At 44.3% G+C, this 25,126-nt stretch overlaps 1 protein-coding gene and 1 non-coding gene across 5 annotated transcripts in view; both read right to left on the bottom strand.

Annotated features, from left to right (window-relative positions):
- Positions 1-513: 513 nt before the first annotated feature.
- Positions 514-25,126, bottom strand: part of DNMT3B (DNA methyltransferase 3 beta) — a 37,526-nt gene continuing 12,913 nt past the window's right edge. For 2 of the 4 annotated variants that reach the window (XM_060188359.1, XM_060188366.1), the window contains 20 exons: positions 22,523-22,682; positions 21,490-21,551; positions 19,970-20,068; positions 17,341-17,532; positions 16,526-16,684; positions 14,100-14,207; positions 13,115-13,259; positions 11,175-11,294; positions 10,990-11,034; positions 10,158-10,237; positions 9,847-9,959; positions 9,388-9,571; positions 8,845-8,929; positions 7,966-8,111; positions 7,274-7,364; positions 6,850-6,998; positions 6,160-6,245; positions 3,422-3,491; positions 2,627-2,745; positions 514-918 (listed from right to left, as the gene is read on the bottom strand). In XM_060188359.1, coding sequence (XP_060044342.1) covers positions 777-918; positions 2,627-2,745; positions 3,422-3,491; positions 6,160-6,245; positions 6,850-6,998; positions 7,274-7,364; positions 7,966-8,111; positions 8,845-8,929; positions 9,388-9,571; positions 9,847-9,959; positions 10,158-10,237; positions 10,990-11,034; positions 11,175-11,294; positions 13,115-13,259; positions 14,100-14,207; positions 16,526-16,684; positions 17,341-17,532; positions 19,970-20,068; positions 21,490-21,551; positions 22,523-22,676 — 2,349 coding nt within the window. In that variant the 5' untranslated portion in view covers positions 22,677-22,682 and the 3' untranslated portion in view covers positions 514-776. Of the gene's footprint in view, positions 919-2,626; positions 2,746-3,421; positions 3,492-6,159; positions 6,246-6,849; positions 6,999-7,273; positions 7,365-7,965; positions 8,112-8,844; positions 8,930-9,387; positions 9,572-9,846; positions 9,960-10,157; positions 10,238-10,989; positions 11,035-11,174; positions 11,295-12,679; positions 12,740-13,114; positions 13,260-14,099; positions 14,208-16,525; positions 16,685-17,340; positions 17,533-18,152; positions 18,270-19,969; positions 20,069-21,489; positions 21,552-22,522; positions 22,683-25,126 lie in introns of those variants that run through there. The other 2 variants (XM_060188381.1, XM_060188376.1) reach the window with 2 other exon arrangements.
- LOC132542895 (small nucleolar RNA SNORA3/SNORA45 family) lies at positions 18,922-19,048 on the bottom strand. Its single transcript, XR_009553863.1, has one exon. It is a non-coding gene; the product is annotated as a small nucleolar RNA SNORA3/SNORA45 family (small nucleolar RNA).

Below are 25,126 nucleotides of genomic sequence, written 5' to 3'. Positions count from 1 at the left end.
CTCCCCGGAGGGGTCAACTACAGTCACTGAGGGGGATTTAATTAAGGGAGACCCTGCCCTTACATGAGCAGGAAGAAATAGCCCTGAATGTGATGATGTCATCCCTGCTGTCATCATCATGAAAAATATTCTAAATGAGCCCTGGCAGTACAGTATACTGCCAGAAGGAGGAACTGGTCTGGTTGGGGAAAAATTCAAGAAAGGCAGACATCCTGTCCTCTTCTGCTAGGCCCAGGTGGGGAGAGGACAAAACAAACAAACAAACAAAAAAAAACCTCTGGGTTCTTAAAAATGTCCCTTAGCCGCATTGTCTACAACTGTCCACTCCTGGAAACAAGGGAGCTGCAGACACTTAAAATTTTTTAAAGACTTGCATTTTCTGTCTTGGGTGATTCTTCAGCATTAACCTGAGTATTAGAGAACTGTCGGCACTGTGGTTTTGGTATCTTAGCCATCCTATCTCTTGAGCGGTTAACCCAGGAGGGGAAAGAGGGAAACAAACAAACAAAAAAGTCTTCTTACTATCTACTTCAAGTTTTTAAAGTCTTAGAAAATAAAAATGAGCACCATGTCTGGCTGCTCCAAGCAGCCGGGTCTGAATTGTGCACAATGAGGTGGCAAGTCATGCTACCCCTGCTGGAAGGGTACTGTTCCCTCCACAAAGGTAGCTTGAGACAAGAGCCACATAGCAGAGTTGAGGAAGGGCAGAGCCCAGGCAGCACCTTCTGGATCCAGGCTTGGTCCCATTCCCCCATGCCAAGGGCCTCCCAGAAGAACTATTCACAGGCAAAGTAGTCCTTCAGGGGGGCGAAGAGGTGTCTGATGACTGGGACACTCCAGGATCTTCCAAGCAGCTTCTGGCGGGCACCACGGCCCATGTTGCACACGTCTGTGTAGTGCACAGGAAAGCCAAAGATCCTGGAGGTAAGACACCAGATGAAAAGACAGTCAGAAGGGCAACCTCCAACATGCTGAGCACTTTGAGAGTTTTTGCTCCCCACCCCTGCTGGGAGGGACAACCAGACTTTCAAAGTACCCTGTGCACCCAAGAGGCCAGACCCACAGTCCTTCTGAACACAGAGATGGTCGTGAGGGCACTTGTGCTGTGTACCCTCCTGGCATTAATCACTAACATTGTACATGGGCACCTGGAGTTCTTCCTGAGATCATAAAGACAATTTTCTTAATAAGGAACAGAAAGGTCTTTTCAACATCAGATGGTTGCATAATTTAATAATTGAATACACTGAAGCAGGCTGAGATTTTGATCTCTGCAAATTCAGTTACTAGATTAAGGCTTAAACTATACTTAATGGTAGATACCAAGTAAGAATACCAAGAGTTTACTGCAGCCAAGGACTACATTATCAGTGTGTCTCATTTATTCCAAGGTTTATCATCCAGTGGGCAATGGCAGAGTATAATAAACACCAGAACCTGGGACCTATTGTGTTCATTAACTGCTTAATGCCAGCCATGTGCACCATGTCACATGTCTGGCGGAGCATTACAGTCCTTAGTCACAAAATCCAGACTAATCCAGAGTATGTGTGGGCAAGATTACATGTTTCCTTCCACTAATCAGATATTAGTGAAACTAAGAAAACTAATGGGGGGGGTGGTGGCGATGTTAGACAGTGGCACCTTTCTATCTCAGTGCATCACAAAACATCTTCCTTGCCATAGGCAAGGATCTGTTTAAATCCCCAGTTCCCCACCTGCAGTGGGTGGGGGTGACGTCAAAATTGGTGAAGCAGGTCTGCAGGTATTTCTCATTGGCCTATCCTATAAAAAAATGGAAAGATGGCCATCAGGAGCAGTGCATTCTTAGTGCAGTCACAAGTCTCAGTGATACCACTGGAGGCAAAAAAAAATAGTAATAAAATCCAATTAAAAAGTTACTACTGGTAACTCAAAATCTGGGGTGAAAATATAATCTATGGGTGGTCAGGGAGGTGGCTCAGTGGATAAAGCATTGGTCTCTTAAAATTCAGTCCCCTGCAGCTCATGTGATGTCTGGTTCTTATTTCTCATTCATGAATAAATAAAATCTTTTAAAAGAAAAATGTTCATGATAATTCAATATAGCTTTGTGAGTGGTAAAAGCAGTGTTTCGGGTGTTTCTCCCTAGCACCTTCCCTCTCAATTTCTGGCTGTTTCTAACCAATAAAGATACAAATTTATAATCCAATAAAAAAAAAAGACAAATGAAAACGAAACCCAGAGCTCTGAAGTCTATATGCAGACTCCTGAAATTAACATAGGCACTGCCAACTAAATGGAAGAGGGAGAAGACAGGTTGTGAGAAAGAAGGATCAGCTATCTATAAAATGGAGTAACCTGGAAGAAGGAGCCTTCTGAGAAACAGTAATGGCATGTCAGTAGTTTTAGCCGTCCCCCAGCTGCTTCCTAGGCATGTTGGGGCATGACACAGGCACAACAGCAGGATGGCATTATGTAATGTGTTTGTGTTTCAGAATCCTCTCCACCTCCAGACTCACTGGCCATTCCTCCCAGGATGGCTACTGAAAAGCTGTTACCCCCAGTGCATCTGCCCTTTGTGTGCCTCGGGGATCAGCTCTTCCCAACTGGCTCACTCCCTCTCCACCACAGCAGCCTTGCTCACCTTTCTATCTCAGTGCACCACAAAACATCTTCTTTGCCATTCATGACAACAGGGAAAAGTTGGTTTTTCCCCTGTTTGATTGAGTTCGACTTGGTGGTTATTGTCTGTACTTTCTTTAACTGGAGAACAAAATGACATCATGGAGTGAGCACAGTAGGAAAGGTTCAAGGCAAATCAAGAATTACCTAGGGAAGAGATGGAGATGGGAAGGTGCAGGGGGAAGAGAGCAAGGGGCAGGCTCACAGCATGAGAAGAGTCAGAAGAGCTGAGCTGGAAGTATCAGAGCACTGTGTGCTTCTCACGGACACCAAGTTAGTGCATGGGAAGGATCAACCTCAGAGATTAAAAACAAATGAGCAGAGTGAGACCACATGGGTGCAGAAAGACACCAATGTTGCTGATCAAAGATTAAGTTTTTTACCCTCCCAAAAAAATCATTACAGGGTAGTTTATTTTGACGTAAATGTAAATTACCAGTATTTTAAATGAGAATCATTTCTTAAAAATTTGGGGGGGGGGAGATAAGTGTTGATTTCAGACTAAGAGGAACAGCAGAGATATATACAGTCCCTATGGAATGTGCATTCACAATCCACTTTGTGTTTCCTCAGTGATGATCAAAAGCCTCTCACCCTACCAAGGCACTTTTAAATAAAGATGAAGGGTGAAAGACCCAGCACCAAGGTGTCAAGTGAGGGAGGGACAGGAACAAACTGGACAGCAAAGATCAGGACCCTTGCTTGGAATCACCAAGTGCATTTCCCAGGAGGCCATGGTACAGACCAACCATCTTACCTTTGCTGTCCTATTGAATTCCAAGCAGTCCTGCAGCTCGAGTTTATCATTCTTTGATGCTATCACGGGCCTGGGAACAGCCAAAACCCATTACTTTCTACAGTAATATAAATGGGGCTTTTTGGTAGGCACCTCCCGATGTGGGAGTGTGGGCCTATAGTTACAGAGTGTGCTTTGGCTGGGAGTTAGCTACAAATACCCTGTCACAGGCCTGTGTGCTAAGAGTCAGGAATAGACAATTCCTTAAGTAGAGGGAAGGCCTATGCCTGCCAACAAATGCTCCACAGACCTCCACTTTATTACTTAGGTTCTCCCATAGGATGGGGATACAAAACTTTGGTGGTGGATATGTTATGGAACTATACAATATTTAACGTTACAGTCATCTACTATTAAGCAGAAACTTAAAAATGAAAAAGGTGGCTTGGGCAGTGGCACACCCAGTTAGTCGCACTTAGTACCAAGTGCAACTATCTGGTTCAAGCCCCAGGCTAACCACCTGCTGTGGGGATGCTTCACAAGCTTTGGAGATCTGTGTCTTTCTCCCTCTCTCTTCTTCCTATCTCAATTTCTGTCCTATCCAATAAAATGGAAAAATGTCAGCCAGGACCAGTGGATTTGTAGTGCAGGCACTAATCTCCAGATAATCCTGGAGGCAAAAATAAGAAAATAGAAAAAGGGGAGGAAAAGGTTCTGATTTAAAGGTGGATGCGGAAAACTGGAAACTCCTCTTGTGCTTCCTTCTATTCACTCTCCCACTGTTTACTAATGAAATAGTGACTGTGCAAGTCATGCCACCTTGAGCTGTAGGACTTGTTATTTGTGATATGTCACAAATAACAAATGTCAGTACGCAAAATCCATGCCTTGGCGGATTGCTTTCTGTGGATGCAGACCCAGAGTTTTTAATTTAAGCACTAGAATTGGGTGCAGGTAGGACAGACAGTGGTTCACAAAAGAAGTAGCCTTTGAAACCTGGAAATGCAGAGACAAAGAGATGGCTGAAAAAGCAAAGACTCCAGAGACTGGAATAGTTAAGCAGTGGCAGAGCAGAAAAAGCAATTAAGTCTAAAAGCATAGAGTTGATGATCACCAAAGCCCAGTCTATAATTTCAATGCTAAATGGAAATCATGAAAATGTTGCATACCAAAATGGGGTTAGGGAACCACACAACCTATATTCTGTTGCTTATGTCCCCTGTCATATGCCACCCTGATCTGATCATACGCCTTCCATGAACTCAATGGAGCTGAGCTTACAGTGCTTACAGTGGGTTTATTCTATGTCTGCACTCAAACAAATTGAAATATTTCACCTAACAGCTAGACTTGGCTTATGGCTGATGCTGTAACCATTAATCCCACAAGTTAGAGCTAGTACCCCAATTTTCCATAGCCTTTCACCGCACATTCATTGTAACTGTGTCAGCAAATCCAGTGTCAGAATATGCATCATTTCCTGGGTAAATGCCAAAGATCTACCATTATGCTGGTCTAAGTACTTCCTATGGCACAGTACAGCTCCTTGTCACTGTTTCTGTCTGCTATACCTTTGCTATACCTTTTGCTATACCTTTCAAAACTCATTCTACTTTCCCTATACCTGCTGTGGGATCAGCAAATCCCACAGGATGACCCTCCTTCTAAGTTCTCTGCCCTGCCCTTACCAGTGACTCAGCTTCAACTACTTCTCTCAAAGCAAATCAGCAAGTAGCTTCTTACTTCTACACTTCCACTAGGATATTAATTTCTTGAAATTATCCTCATCCATTCCTTTAGTTAGGGACCTTGAATAGAAGCAATCTTCCCACTAATTTGTTCAGTGCTTCCAGGGTTTTCTCCCATCAACCATGACCCTGAAATCACTTACTGTGTATTCCAGTTCTCACACAAGGAAAATCCACCCCAACCAATCAGGACTAATAAACCGATATAGTGAAAGCACTAAGTAAGTGCAGGCTCACTGAGCCCATCTCACTCCACACACTGCACCATTTGACTGGCTGATGAGCCCAATAAAAATGCAAGATATCCAGCCCCTGAGCTATTCTACTGCCTTCTCACTTCTGCCCACACTTTGCTAAATGTCTGAAAGTTGAAGATGGTTTCTGAAGTTCACTTATTTGCAAATCTGGGGCATCACATTACCACTGCATTTTTGTCTTAATTACGTTCTTCTTGAAATCACATATAAGACATAACTAATCCTCATCCATATCTCCTGCTTTCAACATGAAAGGGCTGATAAGAAGTTGGGATAGGCTGTTGGTTTGGAAAGGGGAGGGAGACACAGGCTTTAGTCTAAAATTGTCATTTTAGTTCAGACATTTATTCATGGAAAGTTGATCCCAAGCATGACTGGCTTTGTGGTAGGGAGATAAAGAGTACTTCAAGGCCAGGGAGGTAGATCTGGATAAGCATTTTGTTTGAAGTATGAGACTATAGATTTGATCCCTCATTTTGCATGTTCCAGGATTATGAACTGCTTTACTAAAATTGATTGGGGGTGGTGTAGGGGTGGTAAGTGAAAGCCTCAGTGACCCTGATTGGGGAAGACACCACTGTGAGAACCAGGCCTATATGCAGTGGTGTAAGTCAGATGGACAGACTATTGCCTGAGATATTCAGGGTTAGGGTGAATCCTGGGCAGAGATCCTTTCTCAGTCTTGTCTAGAAGGCATGAACATGGCTCTGTATCTGACATAGTTGTCTGTCTGCACAGAGGCCCCCCCAGTTACCTGTTCATTCCTGGCAGGTTGCCCCAGAAATACCGGGCTCTGTGAGCAGCAGACACTTTGATGGCATCGATCATGACTGGATTGCACTGCAGGCACAAAAGAGAAGGGAGTCAGAAGCCAGGGGTTTAGGCTGGCTGGACAAGGCTGCTCTCTCAGTGAGGCGGCTGCAAAGAAAGTGTAAACTCCAAATTAAGGGTGGGGCAAAACTGGCTGACAGGCAGGTTAGAGAGAAGCACAGCCTGAGGCACACCAGATTACAGTGCAGGCTACGAAGAGGTGGGGAAAGCAGTTAAAAAATCCAACCTGGTGAGATGAGGTCCTGGGCTAGAGGAATGCATTGTTTGCAGATTGTGGCTAAAGAACCCAATATGCCAAGTTAATACAGCATGCCTGAAATAAAGTTCTATGAGCTCAGAACAGGGCTTTAGCATTTCAATTAAGTCCATAAGTATTAAGTGCATAGGTATTAAGTGCATAGGTATTAAGTGCATAGGTATTAAGTGCATAGGTATTAATTATCTCCTTGATGTGTATTAAATAGCCTGCTAAATCAGTTTTCATAATAAGATTCAAGTGTCACAAAGATATCATGTATCGTAGAGTAGCATCCTTTTGATATCAATACTTCTTTATTATCAGTATGGTCTTCCCCACCAGGGTTACCTTTAAAAAATTCTAGTTGTCTCTTACCTCCAAGAAACGACAGATGTCCCTTTTGTCATCGACCTTCATAGCTACCACATTCTCAAACATCCAGAAGAATGGCCTGTCATCACCCTCCTTGGGGCGTGCATAATGCAGCAGGTGGTAAAATTCAAAAAAGAGTCTGCCAGTGCCCTCTGAGATGAGAAAAGAGTTGGGGGTCAGTCATTCTTTCAGTCACCAGTTGTTTGATCATCATCTTATTTAACATATATCCCCTCAAAGCCCAAGTCCCCTAGAATAACTTTAGGCAATGACTAAAGAAATGTCTACAGATATCTCTGGGAGTTAGAAATCATGATGGCATATGGACAGACCCAGCAGGTAAGGATGGTGAGAAGCCAACAGCTTTCTAGAGCAGCACTCAAATGATGGGTTTGCTTGGGTACATTAAAAATGAAGGGATGCTCACCATACAGGCCCTTCCTGGCAGGGTTCACATTTGAAAGATCATTGCATGGGCTTCCACCAATCACCAAGTCGAAGGGGCCCCAGTCTTCAATCTGAGGAGGGGGGAGTCATTCTTAAGAGAGGAATTGCGGGGGGCGGGAGGGTATCAGAAGGTAGTGCAGTGGGATAGGAAGGTAGTGCAGTGGGTAAGCATACTTGGTAAGGACAGGCATAAGCCCTGGTTCCCCACCTGGAGGGGAATCACTTCACAGGCAGTGAAGGTGTCTATTTTTCTTTCCCCTCCTCTTTCCATTTCTCTGTCCTATATAACTATGTCATCAACAATAATAACTACAACAATAAAAAGGGCAACAAAAGGGACAATAAATAATGAAAGGGGGGGTGGGACACTACTGAGGGGCACAGGTTCAATGACCATCTCTGCTTTTATGCCAGAGCTGAGCCATTAGTCATTAGTCTTTTTCTTTACCTCCTTATTTATTTTGGATTTTAAAAAGGGTAAAGGAGAAAGGTCTGCAGCCTTGCCTTACTCATTGTAGAGCCTTCCTCTAATGCAGGATTTTACTACATGTGAGCACAGGTGCTACAATTTCATACTCTTAAACATGGGGAAATGGCCCACATGGCTGTCAGGGTGTGTGGCTCAGGGACAAGAGTGTGGCAGCCCACCCAGGAGCCCATCTTGTGACTAACATCTTTCCTGGTGATATCCCTGACATCATGCACATATTTGATGTTGCCCTCATGCTTCACGGTCCCAACAGCAATGGACTCTTCACACACTTCAGAGGCCACATACTTCTCCACTTTGAAGCCCAGTTCTTTGAGGACCAGGTACCCTATAGGTGGTTCAAGGAGACAGAAAATCCAATTCAGTTTAGGTTTTCCAGATCTACTTCATATACGGACTAGATTCATTCACTCAAATATCGCTGTCAAGGATGTGGAAACAGCACACTGGTCACAGCAAGGACCAAGCCCAAGGAAAATGTGAATGGATGCAGTAACTGATAGAGGTGTACCGACATGGACAAAGACACATGGGAAGAACATGGTTAAGAACTTCAGGGTATTCAAAAATGAGTAGAGCATAGACCTTTTGTGGGTTACTTTAACTTATTAAAAATATTTATGTGGGAGTCGGGCAGTAGCGCAGTGGGTTAAACGCAGGTGGCACAAAGTGCAAGGAGTAAGGACCCAGGTTTGAGCTCCTGGCTCCCCACCTGCAGGGGAGTTGCTTCACAAGTGGTGTGAAGCATGTCTGGAGGTGTCTATCTTTCACTCCCCCTGTCTTCCCCTCCTTTTTCCATTTCTCTCTCCCTGTATCCAACAAGGATGACAACAGCAATAATAACTACAACAATGAAAAACAAGGGCAACAAAATGGGATAAAAATATTAAGAAATAAAAATAAGTAAGAATAATACAGGCAGACTATCTTTCTCTCCCTGTCATCCCCCCTCTCCAATGAGGACATCAAAAAAAAAGGGCTATCCCTAACATGTCAATTGACAAACAAGCACTGGGTTCAGAAATCCTGGGAGGTGAACACTGCTGGGTGAACAATCTCACCTGTTGCAATCCCATCAAACAGGGACAGAACTCGAATGGGTCGCCTCCGGGGTGCAGGAATTGCAGGGAACAACTTGGGGGCATCCTGCCAAGTTAAAGAAGGAGGTTAGAGAGATGAGTGCAGAGGGAAGACTTATCCTCTGGGGGCTGGGAGGTGACCTTCCTGAGGAACTCACTGACACCCATCAAACGTGTGGGCACAGGACGGCTATGCTAGCCTCAGGCATGACCACACAAGAACACTACAGGTGTTCACTGACATGCATACACTGTGTAAGCCATGCAATGTAGAACAGAGCCCTGTCACCTACACTATGCTTTGGACAATGTGATAATTTTTAAACCATCTGTTAGTCAAGGCTATTGAAAATCTATGTAATAGTGTATACCAAGAGCTGGGGAGGAAGGAACACTAAAAGTCAGAGACCTTGTAAGAGTCTGAGGTTCTCAAAGGCTTGCTTATTAATGTCACTAATTATTCATGCCAATAGGCAAGCACCCAAAGATAGGTGGGGGCTGGACTGCTGGGCAAAGACGACTTACATATTCCCTTCCTGGGTCAGTGGTAAAGAAGGTCTGCAGACGCATGTTCCAATCTTTGCGGCGGCGCAGGATACCATGACAGCGCTGAGGGAGGCACATGTAGCAGCTCCAGGGCTCCTGTAGCTTGGCCTCTGCAGCTGTGCCAGTGCCAACTAGCACCTCCAGGCATTCCACACAGAAGCACCTGTACTCAACAGGAGAAAAGGGATGTTGCACAATAGTACCAGGTGCCTTGTTTGCCAGCCTTTCCCTGAAGAGATGGCACCAGCAGTATAGCTATCTTAACTTGAGTAACTAACCCTGGGAGACATGGTACTGCCCTTGGTTCAATAAAGTTCAACACCTTAGAATTAAATACTCCTCCCTTAAAGCATTTTTTCCTGCCATGGGATGGCAGCCCCCTGCACTTGGCTGCCTGGAGTCCCTCTTTCCAGGAGGACAGAGTGGGCCAAAGCTCACCGGCAGCAGCTCGTGTTGCTGCAGAGAAGTAGCTCTCGGCCCTCACAGCACACGGTGCAGTAGGACTGGTAGCCATCATCATCATACATGTAGAACAGCTCATGGAAGCGATTCTGGCAGAGAACACGTGAAGTCAGACAAGGTCCCTCCAGCTCCTGTTTCCTCACCAGGAGAGCCAATTATAGGGAGAATTGCCCCTTGCTACTGAGATCTGGGGCCTCCCTCACAAAGGGCTACTCAAGACTGGTGGGGAATACCTTAAAGGAAGGACATGAAGGGATGGCAAGAGGGCCAGGAGAGGTAGAACTTACCCTGCAAGTCTTGCAGAGCCCACCCTCAAACAGAGGATGGAAGGACATAGGATTTTTCCTACCACAGGACAGGCAGCTATCTGTAAGGAAGACAAAGAAGTAGCTAGTGTTAAAATACACAACATGGCTAACTCAGGTCCGGGGTCTACTCTCTGCTGGCACCATGCCTTGTGCACCATGCTCAGGCTTTGTTCCTTTCATCAATGCTTCAACCACCCCCCAGAGGTTGGGAAAGGTGAAGTTGATAGTTTTAAATGTGGTACAGGCAAAAGTTGGGCAATTACAGAAGAGGTGGGGGTGAGTACCAAGCAAAGGCCCCTGGGTTTCAAGTGAATTCATGTTGAGCCTAATTTGCTTGTTGTTATCAGAAGAACAACATCATCATCCCCTGGGGATGATCAAGGAATTGTCCAAACTTTTTAAAATGTTCTTTGTGGTCATAAGTGACATTTGTTGCTTTCCCAGACCAGTACTGAGTAATCACTCAATAAATATTTGTAAATTAAAGCACATCAGGATGAGCAACCTTAAAACTGCGGAGTCTGCTGGAGTTAATCTCAGAGAATGGCAGGTGAAGTGTCTGCCAGTTAGAAAAGCCTGACCATGTTTTCAATTGTCTTAATCAAGGTGACCTGTAAGTCATTTTGTACCAGACATCCTTGCTGCTTTCTTCAATGGGTCATTTGGAAAAAAGAAACCCATTCCTTCTATATACCAACTTTGATGCCTTTGGGTCCCTGACCTTAAAAAAATAGAACAAGCCCTGGAAGGGTGAGGATGAGCACAAATTAGCCTGGATACAAGGGAAGCCTGGCAAGGGAAAGAGCATTACCTTCCAGATTGCTTTTGTTGTTGGCAACATCCAAAGCCATTTGCTCTGTTGAGGAAAGAGGTTCGGGAGAGTCAGGGAGCTTCTTGGCACATTGGTTACAATTCTGCACTGGGGAGTACCAATATCTGCTGGATCCTGATAACTGGCCAGAAATAACCCTCTAGTCTCTAAAATCCCACAATCACCTCGACTCTGGTCTTCTCTGTCCTTGCCATTGTTGTAACAATTTGTCTTGAGGCGCTTGGGCGGGGGGCAGTAATCAGAGTTGGCAGAGTCATCAGCTGTGCGTCTCCGGGATTTGTTATCTATAAACAGTAAGGAGCTAACTGAGGAGAGTGCTGGGCGAATGCAGCCTTAGACAAGAACACATCTGGGCACGCCAGAAGGCTATACTGCTGTCATATTGTCTTACCATGGACCAGAATGTGAAAGCCACTATATGTATATAAAGCATGTTTGCTAGGATTTCAAAAAAGTGTGGGATGCAGAAGGCTACATTCAGCTCAAAGATCATTAGAGAAGCCCTGTGATGTCCAACAAGCCAGATAACGTGTCACGTGTGGCTTAATTGAAATATGACTTTGACAACGCCCATGTTCAGCGGGGAAGCAATTACAGAAGCCAGACCTTCTACCTTCTGCAACCCACAATGACCCTGGGTCCATGCTCCCAGAGGGATAGAGAATGGGAAAGCTATCGGGGGAGGGGGTGGGATATGGAGAATGGGCGGTGGGAATTGTGGAGTTGTACCCCTCCTACCCTATGGTTTTGTTAATTAATCCTTTCTTAAATAAAAAAAAAGTTAAAAAAAAAAAAAGAAAAATTAAAAAAAAAAAAAGAAATATGACTTTGAGTGTTTATTTTTAATCAGAGCACTGTCCAGAGTTCTGCCTAATGGTGATGAGTGTTCATCCTAGAAGCTATGTCTGGCATACATTTAATTTTTTACTATAAATTTGTAACTGCCAAGGTCTTCATTGAAGAAAATCTGGACATTTGACATGATTCATTATGTAAAATCTAATTGCTAAATCTACAAGTTCTTGGAAATGTTATTAAAATTCAGTTGATTCAAGTGCTAAAATAAACTGTTTGAAATACTGGGATTAATTATTACTATTTTAAATTAATTAATTTTTTATAGAGTACTCCTTATTTCTAACTTCTGAGTGGGCCAGGGGATTTAACCTGGGACCTCTGAGCTTTCCTAGCTAACTGTTAACATTTAACTTGTTTTATTTATATACTGTCTATATATAATTTTATTTAATATACAAAATTTATTTAATATATAAATATTATTTATATATTAAATAAAATAAAATTTAATAAATATTAATATAAATATTTTATTTAATAAAATAAATTTTAATATACAAATCCAATCAACCAGGGACACAGTGAAGCGATATGTTGGTCCTAGGAAGTGATATTATGTAGCAATTATAAACCACAACAACTTAATCACAAAAACCACATTGTTAGGGGAAATCAAGAGAAAATCAGAACCCACTAGTGTGTAGAAGAAACTAGAAGTATGTGCACACCCAACAAGGTTAACCTGAAGACCACTGTGAGTGAAAGGTGGGGAGAGTTTAGGTTGGCTGTGGAACAGATTTGATTCTTTTTCAGTGACCAGGAAATTCAAGTGCCAAGAAAAGTGTGCAGTTAAAAGTTTGGAAGGGAATACCGTGTTTCCTTGATTCTAACTTCCCATTGCCTGAACGACGAACCTTCGACTTATTAACAACTTTGGGAAGGGGGGAGAAAACAGAACAACATGTTAAAAGCATGAATTGTAAACACAAATTTTAAGCCTGGATTTAAGCTTTTTGGGACATTATCAGTTATCAAGGAGAAAATGTTGCATTGGTGCCATTATTAAGCATTATTATTAGATAGAGATATAGAGAGGGAGAGTCTGACATCTGTAGCCTTGCTTTATCACTTGCTTCACACTTTTTCCCTGCAAATGGGGCTTGAACTTGGGTCCTTGTGCTCTGTAATGTGTACTTAATTTGTACTTATATTTTTAAAATCTTTCCCAATTTTTTTCCAATGGGAATATCTTGCATACGTGTTCCCACAGCCAGCATTGAGTGCTGTTATAGACACCCATTCATACCTGGTTGCTTGTTGTTGGGTTTCAGGCCCTCAACACCGGTAGGCTTGAAGCCACCTTGAGCCCACTCCAGCATAGGCTTCAGTTGGTTGTCTAAGGAGTCACCAGGGCTTCTGGGGAAGGTCTTGCCAGCCCGTACTCTGGCTTTCTGCAAAGACAAAAGGCAAGTTTGTGGTGATGCTGGTGGTGGATGCTGGCTAGGCCACAGCTGAGGGCTGAAATCCCTTTTCCACTTGGCCCTTTCATAGCAGGCAGCTGTCCTGGTCTGTGGTATGTAAGGCCTGTGCAGATGGCTAGGAGGCCAGTGGGTATAGATGGGGTGTGAAGAATTCTCATATAGGCACCCCAAATGAGATTTTCTCCTTGAAGGGAAGATGGTCAGCTCTTAATCAGAGGGGAGATTAGCTCCGCAACCTTTGGGATCAGTCAGAACTTCTCAGAAAGCATATTTCTTTTCTATTTATTTTTAAGAAAGCACTGCTCAGCTTTGGCTTATGGTGTTATGGCATGAGTATGTTTGTATAATTATGCTATCTACCCAAGCCTGAAACCACCTCATTTTTTATTCTCCATTGTAGATGAAAGTGTAAAATATTTTATATTGGAAACATTTCTGATTTAGCAAAGAGCTTAACAGAGTCCAGTGACCTTTCCTACTGTCAAGGACACTCCTCCATGATAGCATAGAACTATACCCAGGAGGAAACTGACCTCAGCCGCTGTCCAGCTTTGGCCTTGAACTGTTTATAAGGAATATGCTTCTCATTCAAATATTTCTTCCCAATTCAGCCTATAGTTCTGACAGTCACTCAGTGGAAAAGTAAGGGCAGCAGGAGGGAAGGGGAAAAAAAAGCTACCGATGGCATTCATAGAAGTTATATGAACTCTCACCACCTCTTTAATTGCCTGTTCCCTCACCCCTTACTCTGGGCTGCTATGTGGACTGACAGCATTATCCAGGCTAGACCCTCTCCACCCACTCCATTACCTCCAGTGCATGGTACATGGCCTTCCTATAGGAGACAAGTTTATTGTATGTTGCCATGTTAAAGTGCTGGCTGAATAGTCCCAAAGCAACCAGCTTATCCGCAGAAACCTAGAAGAGAATGGCATCATCAACATCTTATAACTTAAGATTCCCTAAGAGCAGAAAGTGGAACTGCTCTATAGCACAATGTAACCCTGTATCCGGACAAGTCACTTAGTACTGGGCGGATAATAGGCACATGCTGTGATTACTATTCAGTCTTTTAGCAACTGAACATCTTTAGAAAACTGCTTGGCTAAGAGCAAATTTTTTTTACTACTTGATTTTCATAGAGCATAGGTACATACAATTCTACACCCAAGTCAACAGGCCATGCATGAAGACGTCATTGTCTACAACTTGCATTTATTTAATATACATTATTTGCAGCTTAAGGTCTGGGAGGTGGCACAGTGGGTAAGACATTGGAATCTCAAATATGAGGGCCTGAATTCAGTCTCTGGCAGCATGTTACCAGAGTGTGTCTGGCTTTCTCCCATGTAACATCTTCCTGAGTAAATAAATTGGCAACTCTATTCCTGACCTATCCCAAGATCAGTATTGACACCACTTATAAAAAATTCAGGACATTTGGGATCAGAGAGGTGGCGCAGTGGCTAAGGCACTAGACTCTCAAGCATGAGGTCCTAAGTTCAATGCCGGGCAGCACATGTACCATAGTGATGTTTGTTTGTGTTCTATTAGTAAATAAAAAACTTTTTTTTAAATTTCAGAACATAGTTGTTTATGGAGATGAAAGTGTAACAGTCCCCCATTATAATTATATCCCATCAAGCTAAGAGTCACACTTCCATCTTATTAGCATCTGGTCTAGTCTTAAGGCTTTTTTTTTATTGCCTTCAGGGTGATCACTGTGGCTGAGTAACATCTTTTTTGCATTGTTGTTACTGTTGTTGTTGCTATTGCTGTTGGATAGGACATAGAAATTGTGATGGGAGAGAAATTGAGAGATGGGGAAGACAAAGAGAAAGAAAAAAAAAATACCTGCAGATATGCTTCATAGCTTGTGAAGCAACCCAGTTGGGTGGGGACCAGGAGACTTGAACCAGAACCAGGGGGCTGGAACTGGGATGGATCCTTGAAAGAATTCGCCTTGCACAGTTTGAGTTTAACCCACTCAGATGCCCTGTCTCTCCACAAGGACCATTTCTTATCTCACGATGATGTGGCAATAAATGAATTTTCCCAACAATAAAGCTACTGGCCTAGACAGCTGGTAATACAATGTATGTTTCAGGTGCCCATTCCCTGCTCTCTCTGCTGGCAAGAGATAATCTACATGAAAACTCCCTCCAGTCACTTACTACACCCACTGGGAAATTCAGTATCTATGATAAATGGACCAAATGATACATAACATACAGGAAAACCTAAAACTTCAATTGTAAATCAAATTCCACAAATATACTTGGCTTCCACTGCTTCATGACTTTTCTGATAAAGAAACCACAGCACAAAACTTACTTCAACAGTACTTCAAGATTTAATTTGCTGAGAAGACTTTTTCTTTAATGGTGCCAGGTACCACAACAGTAACACAACTTTGCTCTTTTCTGGGATTCCCCCCCCCAATCTCTTTCTCTCTCATTCTCTCTCACTCTCTCTTTAAATGGAGTGTGCTGGATGTCTAATTTTGTTCAGATGACTGCAGAACCTGGAAAAGCTGTTGGCTGCTATTGATGCATAACATACTGCTATTGGTCTTTTTATATAAATAAATATATACATATATATAATTTGAAAAAAAGATTTAATTTGCTAGGCCCTCACAGGTACTATGTTTTTCTTTTTTTTATTTTATTTATAAAAAGGAAGCACTGACAAAACCATAGGATAGGAGGGGTACAACTCCACACAATTCCCACCACCAGATCTCCGTATCCCATCCCTTTACCCTGATAGCTTTCCTATTCTTTATCCCTTTGGAAGTATGGCCCTAAGGTCTTTGTGGGGGTGCAGGAGGTGAAAGGTCTGGCTTCTGTAATTGTTTCTCCACTGAATATGGGCGTTGACAGGCCGATCCATACTCACAGCCTGCCTCTGCCTTTGTAGTTTTTCAGTCACTAACATTGCATGCACCATGCACAGCTGGCGTAATCCTTACATAAACTATACTGAGGAATGAACCATCAGTGTAGTTCTGGGGAGGGTGGTGCAGAGGTTAAGGCATGGGCTTCCCAAGTAGGAGGTCCTGAGATCAACTTCTAGCAGAGCATGCACCATACATCTCTAACTCTCACTTCCCCTACACCCCATAAAACAGAGCTGAGCAGTGTTCTGGTAAAAAAAAAAAGAAAATAGCAGAGATACTACCACATATGCCAGAATGATGCTTTGGCTAATCCTCTCCCTCTTAGCCAACTTACCTCAGAGAATTTGCCATCACCAAACCACTGGACCCACCGCATCCCAGTCATGGCCTGTCGCTTGGATGTGGATTTCCAGGATACCACCATGGCAGGCCACCAGGAGAAGCCCTTGATCTTTCCCCACACAAGGTCTCCAATTCCAAACTCCTTCCCATCCTGGAAGAGAAACCACATGAACCCAAGACTGTGCAGAGCTGGGAAGACAGAATAAGGGTTATGCAAATAAATTTTCATGCCTGTGGCTCTGGGTTTCCATATTCAATCCCAGGCACCAATAACTCAGAACTGAGCATTGCTCTGGTTTTAAAAAGGCAAGACCTGTGGTCCGGGAGGTGGTGCAGTGGTAAAGCTTTGGACTCAAATGTGCCAGAGTGATGTCTGGTTCTTTCTCCTAATTTTCTCATAAAAATAAATAAAAAATGTCATGTGTATTTAAAAAAAAAAAAGGCAAGACCCAGGAGTTGGGCGGTAGCGCAGCGGGTTAAGCGCATGGTGCAAAGCGCCAAGGACAGGAGTCCCAGGTTCAAACCTTCCTGTCTTCCCCTTCTTCATTTCTCTGTCCTATCTGACAAGGACAATAAAACAAGGGCAACAAAAGGGAAAATAAATAAATATTTTAAGAAAAAAAAATTTCACAATGTAAGTTTCTGTGTTCCTTAATATGTTATGAGAAATGAGTTTTGTCAGGGTAAAGGAAGGGCTGTTATCATGGAAATGCAAAATGGACATGGAGAATGAACTCACTATTACTACTACAGTCAAATTTTATACAGTCACCTCTGAGTAATCTTATATAGCCCTCTGTGAGGTACCTGATATTCAGTACTGTCGGCATCTTTGCCCTCCTCCACCTGTGGGCACTCCAGGCTCTCCTGCTGGCTGTCCTGGGTCTGGCAAGGGGTGCTGCTGCTTGGTGGTGACACCACATCATCATTTGTGAGGTCAATTGTGAGGTAGGGGCTGGAAGGAGAAGGCCATGGTGTGCTTGCCCGCCGGCGCAGAGACTGCAAACAGAAAGGCACACATCTTAAGCTCAGTGCAAGAGAAGTGTGTTGCCAGTGGTTAAGGACCCCCATTGCTTCCCAAGAACTGAGTTAAAACAGAACAGAGCACACCAAGGATGGGTTTCCAAAAACAAGGAGGAAAGTCCAAACAAGACAAAGACAATAATGAAGAGTAGTGCTGAGAAGGCCCGAGGGCTAAGAGGCCACTGGTTTCCTTAAGTGCTTACTGTGTGATGTGCCCAGCTTTGCAACAGGAGTGGAGTTGCTGCGACCTTGGGGTTACATCATTGAGAGTAAAGACAGTAGGGAGACAAGATAGCTCTGGAGTCAGTGGTTTTGAGCCCATTCTGAGGAAAGGAGAGAACCCAGTTAATAGGAAATGCAGTTCCTGCATTCCACCATAGTTCCATCTAAAACAGGACCAAGAGGGGAAATTCACCAGGCTGGAGGTTTGTCCAACACCCATGAGAGAAATGAAAGGCAAAACTCTGAACAGAGTAGGTTGGAGAAAAGAAGGTTAGACACCAGCCCCTTTCACTGAGGCAGAGAGCGATGAGAGGCAGATCTTGCGACACCACGCAGAGCCCTGGAGCATGGATCAGAGCATCTAGGGAACCAACCCTGGTACTGGAGAACATCACTGGGGACTCTTCTGATTGACTGCGGCCCTGCCGGCCTCGGGTAGAACGTGCGGAGGGCCTGTGCCTCTCCTGGCTGTTGTTATTTCGAGGTCGGACCTAGAAGCAAGAGAGGATCAGCACAGGGTCTTTGGTTAATGGTGGCATCCGGTCTTCTGCAGGGATCCAAGAGAATTGTGCTTGAGAGGCACCCTTAGGTCAAGAGAAGCAAAAGAGGTAGTTAAATGGAGGAACATGGGTGTCTGTACTGAAAAGTTCAGCCCAAATCCCAAGTGAATGGGGCAAAAGGAGTGTTAATGACAGGGCTGTATGACAATCCACAGCCTGTCACAAAATGGATTAGGAAAAAATACAGGATTCAGAATGGTTGCACAGCATGTAGGGCAACAGCCTTGCAAGCATGAGGTCCCAAGTGCAATCCAACACTGCATGTATCAGTAATGCTCTGGTTATAATCTATAAAACAAAGTAAAAAGAAAGTCAATTTACTCAAACAATTGGAGGCAAAACTACTCAGTTAACTTCAGAAAGGAACTGGAATATCAATCAATCCTCTTTCTCAAAATGGCATTGTTTCCAGGCTTGTGTTCAAATCCTGCATATAAGAGCTTGAGACTAGAACAAGGGAGATAGTGTAATGCTTATACACTAAAATAAGCCAAATCTGAGCAGTGCAGTAAATAGAAAGTACTTTTGATAATCAAGTGGCACATCTGGCTGAGCAATGATCCTGGATCTTTTTTTCCTGCCCACCTGTTCCTGGCCTGGTGACCAGCCAGGCCACACGGCCACAGCCAGCGAATAAGGCCAGTGGCTGCTCTCCGAGGACTCCAGCACACCCGGACAACGCCATGCCCAGGCAAGACTCTAGCCTCGTAAATGATCCTGGATTTAAACCCTATGTTCCTACCTACAAGTAACTACAAGGACCAAGTGCTGAAGCAGTGCTGCAAGTATCTTGTTTTCTCTCCCCCTAACTATATATTTAACAGACCACTGCTCAGCTCTGGCTTATGGTGGTTTGGGGGACTGAACCTGGGACTGACAGAGCCTCAGGCATAGAAGCCTCCATGTATAACCACTAAGCTATCTACTCTCAGACCCCCTCCCAGTATAGCAAATAATAAAATGTGCTTCTGGTAAGTGTAGACAGAATAACAGTCATGTTAAAAACTTTTGTGCCTGAAGCTCAAAGTCCCAGGTTCAGTCATCCCCCTAACCACAGGAGAGAAAAAAAAAAACAAAAAACTTAAGTGCTTTTGTCAGGATTATGAACTGGACAACTCCAGTGCCCCAGATGTTAAGTAGCCTGCATTCAGCACCCAAGGCAGGGCTGGACATAGTGTACTGTCACATGACGTCTTACAATCACCAGCTACTGTCAATCTGGGAGCAGAATAGATACCTCTGGTTTCTGAAGCTGATAGGGTATCAGCCATTCTCCACATGCTGGCTGGGGAGGTAGGCTTTTTTTTTCTTAAGGGTAAAAATAGCATCCCCTACCTATACTGAAGCATCCCTTTCCAAGTTGCTTCTATATGGGAGTTTGATGTTCAAACTTGGGTTCCTCTGCATGGGGACAGGGGTAGATAGCATAATGGCTATGCTAACAGACTCTCATGCCTGAGGCTCTACAGTCCCAGGTTCCATCCCCTACACAACCATAAGGCAGAGCTGAGTAATGCTATGGTAAAAAAAAAATGCAGTTGAGTAACACTTCCCTTAGTTATGTATTTTTTAATTCTTTTTCCTTTGTGCAAACCTCTGTGTTAGTGCTTTAACTCAGGGAAGTAACTTACAGCTGGGCTTTCAGAACGAGTCCTGGTTTCACGGAAGAGTTTTGGCATTGGCATATCAGAGCCTTCATCTTCCTCATCATCTCCATCACCAGTAAGATCCTGCACAAATGAATTATGAATTTTAAAATTACTAAGAGGTAGCAGCATCAAAATAATTTAGACCCAGAGTCTGACAGTGAAGTAATGATAGTACTGTTAAAATAGAACAGGGGTCAGAGATTATTTATAATTCAAGCATGTACCAAGTGCCAGGTCTAGGTTCAAATCTCACCATGTATCAAAGTAACCCATCAAATAAAATTCTAGTATAATTGTCATGAAACCAGAATATACAAGTAGTGTCAGGAATAAAAAGACCTAATTTAAGGGTGCAAGGCAGACACTGGTATACCTGGTTTAAGTGCACCTATCACCGTGCACAATGGCCAGAGTTAAGCTCACTCCCCACCTGTAGGGAGAATACTTTATGTCCAGTCAAATATATAACAGGAAAAAAAATGGAAAAAATGGCTGCCAGGATTGGTGCATTTGTAGTGCAGGCAAGGAGACCCAGAAGTAACCCTGGTAGGAAAGAAAAAAAAAAAAAAAAGAAGCTAATTTTAATTTATCTAATCGAAACTGATACTATAGTTGTCTGGGAGGTGGCACAATGGATTAAAAGCATTGTATCTTTAACTATGAGGTCCTGAGTTTGATCCCCAGCAGCACATGTACCAGAGTGATGCCTGGTACTCTTTCCTCATATCTCTTTTAAGAATAAAATATTCTTAAAAAAAAAAAAGGGGGTGGGGGGAGTTGGGCAGTAGAGCCGGAGGGAAGGTATATAGCATAATGGTTACGCAAAGACTCTCATGCCTGAGACTCTAATGTCCCAGGTTCAATCCTGCTCCACCATAGGCCAGAACTGAACAATGTTCTGATAAAAAATAAGAATCCTGGTTTGATACTGACTCCCCACCTGCATGGGATTCACTTCACAATCGGTGAAGCAGGTCTGCAGGTGTCTATCTTTCTCTCCCCCTTTTTGTCTTCTCCTCCTCTCTCCATTTCTCTGTCTTTTCCAACAACGATGACATCACTAATAATAATAACTACAACAATAAAAACAAGAACAAAAGGGAATAAATAAATATTAAAAATGAAATCAAAACAGACATAGTACAAGAAATAAAAGATCACAATCAAAACATCCCATGGCCATACTGGAGTCATTCTAGTAATGAAAGATCAGGTTTTTTTTTGTTTTTTGCATCATTTTGAAGTCAATTTGATCATTCAGATTAAGGAAAAAATGGATTAAGGAAAAAATAAGTAGAAAGCATATAGTAAAAACTGCATAATTTAAAGGAAGTATAATAAATAATACCCTAAGTGAGGCTGCTCAGAGCTGTACCTAGCAGTGCTCCAAATCTGTCAGTCTACAAGGACTTGCTGAATACCAGTTTAGGTGATCTTGGGCTCCCCAATTAATAAAGCAGAAGGAAATCCTCAGCCCTGACTGGGAGGATGGAAAGCAATACCTGAGTATAACTTAGCAGACTGGAGACCTCCCTCTTGGACAGCCGAGAACTGGATCTTCGGCCTGTGCAGGAGAGAAATTTGATGCTGAGGCAGGATCAGTATGTCATGTCCTCCAAACCCACTGGCATCCTCTCAGAACAATACCTCAGTATTAATTACAAGAGGTCACTGTGCTGCCCAACTCAGGCAGTGCTCACTTAAGTGAGCAATCCAGTGCCTGTCAGACACATTTCAAATGGCTATTTGTGGTGAACAATGCAGAAGTTAAACATTTTCAAGTTCATAGAAAGTTCTATTTGACAGCAAGGCTCTGGAAGAGTTTAACAGGATGGGGACAAAAACAGTTGTGAAGCCAGCTGAGTCAGAAAAATCTCAATGGCAAAGAATCTCAGGTGATGTAATTAGAAATGGAAGCAGTGGGGGCCAGGTGGTAGGGCACATGGCGCAAAGCATTAAGGACTGACATAAGGATCCTGGTTGAGCAACCAGCTCCCCAACTGCAGGGGGGGGGTTGCTTCACAAGCAGTGAAGCAAGTCTGCAGGTGTCTTTCTCCCCTCCTTTCAATTTCTGTCTTGTCCAACAATAGCTATAACAATAACAACCACAACAAGAGCAACAGAATGGGAAAAATAGCCTCAGGAGCAGTGGATTTGTAGTGTTGGCACCAGCACTAACACAGAAGAGGCAGAAAGAAACAGAAGCAGCCTCACCCCCATTTCCCCTCAATTCTGGGGGAGGGGTCCCACGGTCAGAAGGATAGAAGTCCCCTCCCAGGGATATTATCAGCCCATCATAATTGCAAAGTATAAAGTCAGCTTGGATTCCCCTGCCCAGACTCCCAGGTGAGATTAGAGGGTAGTTAGTATGTCTACCTCCTTCCACTCCCCTGTGTCTTGAGGGTTGGCAAGTGGTCAGTGATGAAACCTAGTGTCCCAAACTTGCCTATAGCATAACAGAAGGTTCATGCCCTGCTGTGGCCTGCAGGCCTGCCGACCCCACCTCCACCCCTCCCCTTCCCACATGCCCAGCACCTCTGATCTCTGGGGTGCTGATGGCCTCCAGGACTGGGGGTGAGAGGGCATCCTTGGAGTCAGAGGACTGGTCACTGCAGGCCCCATTGGTGATGGAGTCTTCCCTCCCACTGGCATCCTCCTCTCCGTTGAGAGGTCTGGTGTCTCCCTTCATTGTTTCCTGTGGGAGGGCCAGAATGGGTAGGGGAGCAAGAGCAGCAGGGGAGCAAGGGCAAGGGAGGACAAGCACACCCCAAGACCCCCCAGTGACTATGTCCTCCCGTCATAGGGCATATCTGGGGGAGTAATACTCCTGCCCACCAACCCCTCCTCCCAGGATTGCCCCCCACCACCAATAGTCTGCCCCTCACCAAACACGGAGGCTCTGGACTTGGTTCCATGTGGCCAGACTGCCCAAAGGCTCAGCACCAGGACCCAGACAGAGGACAGAAGAGGGGGCTAGGCCCAGGGTTGAGACTCTTCGGGACTGCTCTGGGCTGCTCTGTGCAATTAGCTGGCCACTTCAAACAATGCCATTTAGGATCCGCCTGCCTCAGCCTTCCTGCAGCCAGCCTTGGTCTGGTCCCCTCTGCCCCTGGTCAGCTCTCCCTGCCCAGACTCCGCAGGGCCTCAGGAAGCCAAGGCATTATTTTCCCTCCTGACCCCTTTGTTTGCTCTCCCTTCCCCTCAATCTCTAGGTCCTCTTCCCACCGCCCCCTCCTCCCCCACAGATCAAGCTTCTCTTCTCCATGGCAGCACAAGCCCCACCCCACACCATCCTCCAGGGCCTATTGGTCTGCTAGCCCATCACTCACTCCCTCCTCCCTCACCAGCTGAGGCTCAGAGTCCCAAGTTCCCAAGAAGGGAATGGATGAAGACAGCAATGAGCAAGGACTAGGGGCAGTTACCAAGGGTTATGCTCCAGCCTCATGGGTCCCTTGACACACACCCCAATGCTGTCCTTCCTGGTAGCTATTACTGAGCCAAGTCTTTGCTGATGGATGCAGATTCTCTGCAACTCTCCACATGGCCCTGTCCTATAACCTTATAGCCCTCCTCTTAATGAGGGTAGGACAATTTTACAGAAAGAGTAACCTAATACAGTGGGACTGTCTCCAAGTTCAATCATATTGTGAGATCAAAGTTAGTTATACATAAGCCTGAATATCCCAGGGTTAAAAAAAAAAAAGAGTCGTAGGGAGTCGGGTGGTAGCGCAGCCGGGTAAGCACATGTACTGCAAAGCAAGGACCCGTGTACTGCAAAGCAAGGGCCCGTGTAAGGATGCCGGTTCAAGTCCCAGGCCCCCCATCTGCAGGAGAGTCATTTCACAGGTGATGAAGTGTCTGCAGGTATCTATCATGCTCTCACCCTCTCTGTCTATCCTTCTCTCCATTTCTCTCTGTCCTATCCAACAAGGATGACATTAAGAACTACAACAATAAAAAAAAAAGGGGAACAAAAGGGAATAAATGAGTGATTCCCAACCTCTCAGTTTCTTGCAGTTTCAAGGGTACCATGCCTTCCTGATCTGAGAAAAAGAGCTTCAGCAAACAGTCCCCGGCAGAGCACTGAGCACCTTACAGGACCCTCCCACTGAACCTTCTAGTACACCTTCTAGAAGACTTAGGACAGGCAGCACTGTTGAAGGACAACTCAGGGCACTGTGAGGCTCAGCCTATGAAGACTGCAGCGCCCCCTTGCGGGTTTGCAACCTCAGGCCCCAAATCCTTTTCCTGTGAGGGCACAGGGCAAACCTCCACACCTCCATTCTGCTTGCAAGACCCAGAGACCTGTATGTGAAACAATTCAAAAGTTGCTTAGAACAAGGATCACTGAGGTGGTTGAGTGAGCTTGGGACAGAGCTGAGGTCCTGGGTTTGAATCTTGGTAGAGTGTGTCTGAGCATCCCTCATAAAATAAATCTTCAGTGGCCGAAGCAGCACTATAGTGGCAGTGAAGCATGAGGTTCTAAATTCAATCCCTAAGAATACCTATATGGTCATATTCTTGATTTGTAAGCATAAATACAATCCCAAGCATCATGAGAGGCACCTTTCTTCTCTATCACTTATTAAATATAACTTATGAAATACTGGGTTGTCAGAAAAGCCATGCATAGAAAAAACAAAGCATTTTGAAAGCTGTCCTTAAAAACAATGTGTCAGGTGGTGGCACACTAAACCTCAGTTAAGGGCATGTGTTACCATGGGCAAGGTTCTAGATTCAAGCCCACTCCCACGTGGAAAGCTTCATTCACTGTGAAGCAGTGCTGCAGATGTCTCTGTACCTCTCTAATTGTATTACCTTTATTTATGTATTGGATAGACATCCAGAAATTTAGAGGGAAGGGGGTGACAGAGAAGGGAGAGACACCTGCCACACTGCTTCACTACTTGCAAAGCTTTCCCCTTGCAGGTGAGGACCAGGGTCTCACACCTGGGTCCTTATGTATTGCAGCAAGTGTCCAACCAGATGTGCTGCCACCCAGCCCCTCTGTACCTCTCCAGCTGCATTTTCCTCTCAATGTCTGTGCTATCAAAAAGCTTTCTTAAGAAAATTAAAAATTGGGAGTCAGGCAGCAGCGCAGGGGATTAAGCACATATGGTGCAAAGTGCAAGGACTGGC

The sequence above is a fragment of the Erinaceus europaeus genome, chromosome 1, assembly GCF_950295315.1.
Source record: "Erinaceus europaeus chromosome 1, mEriEur2.1, whole genome shotgun sequence".
Lineage (NCBI taxonomy): Eukaryota > Metazoa > Chordata > Mammalia > Eulipotyphla > Erinaceidae > Erinaceus > Erinaceus europaeus.
Note: the sequence above shows the minus strand (reverse complement) of the source record. Positions and strands in the feature narration are given on the sequence as shown.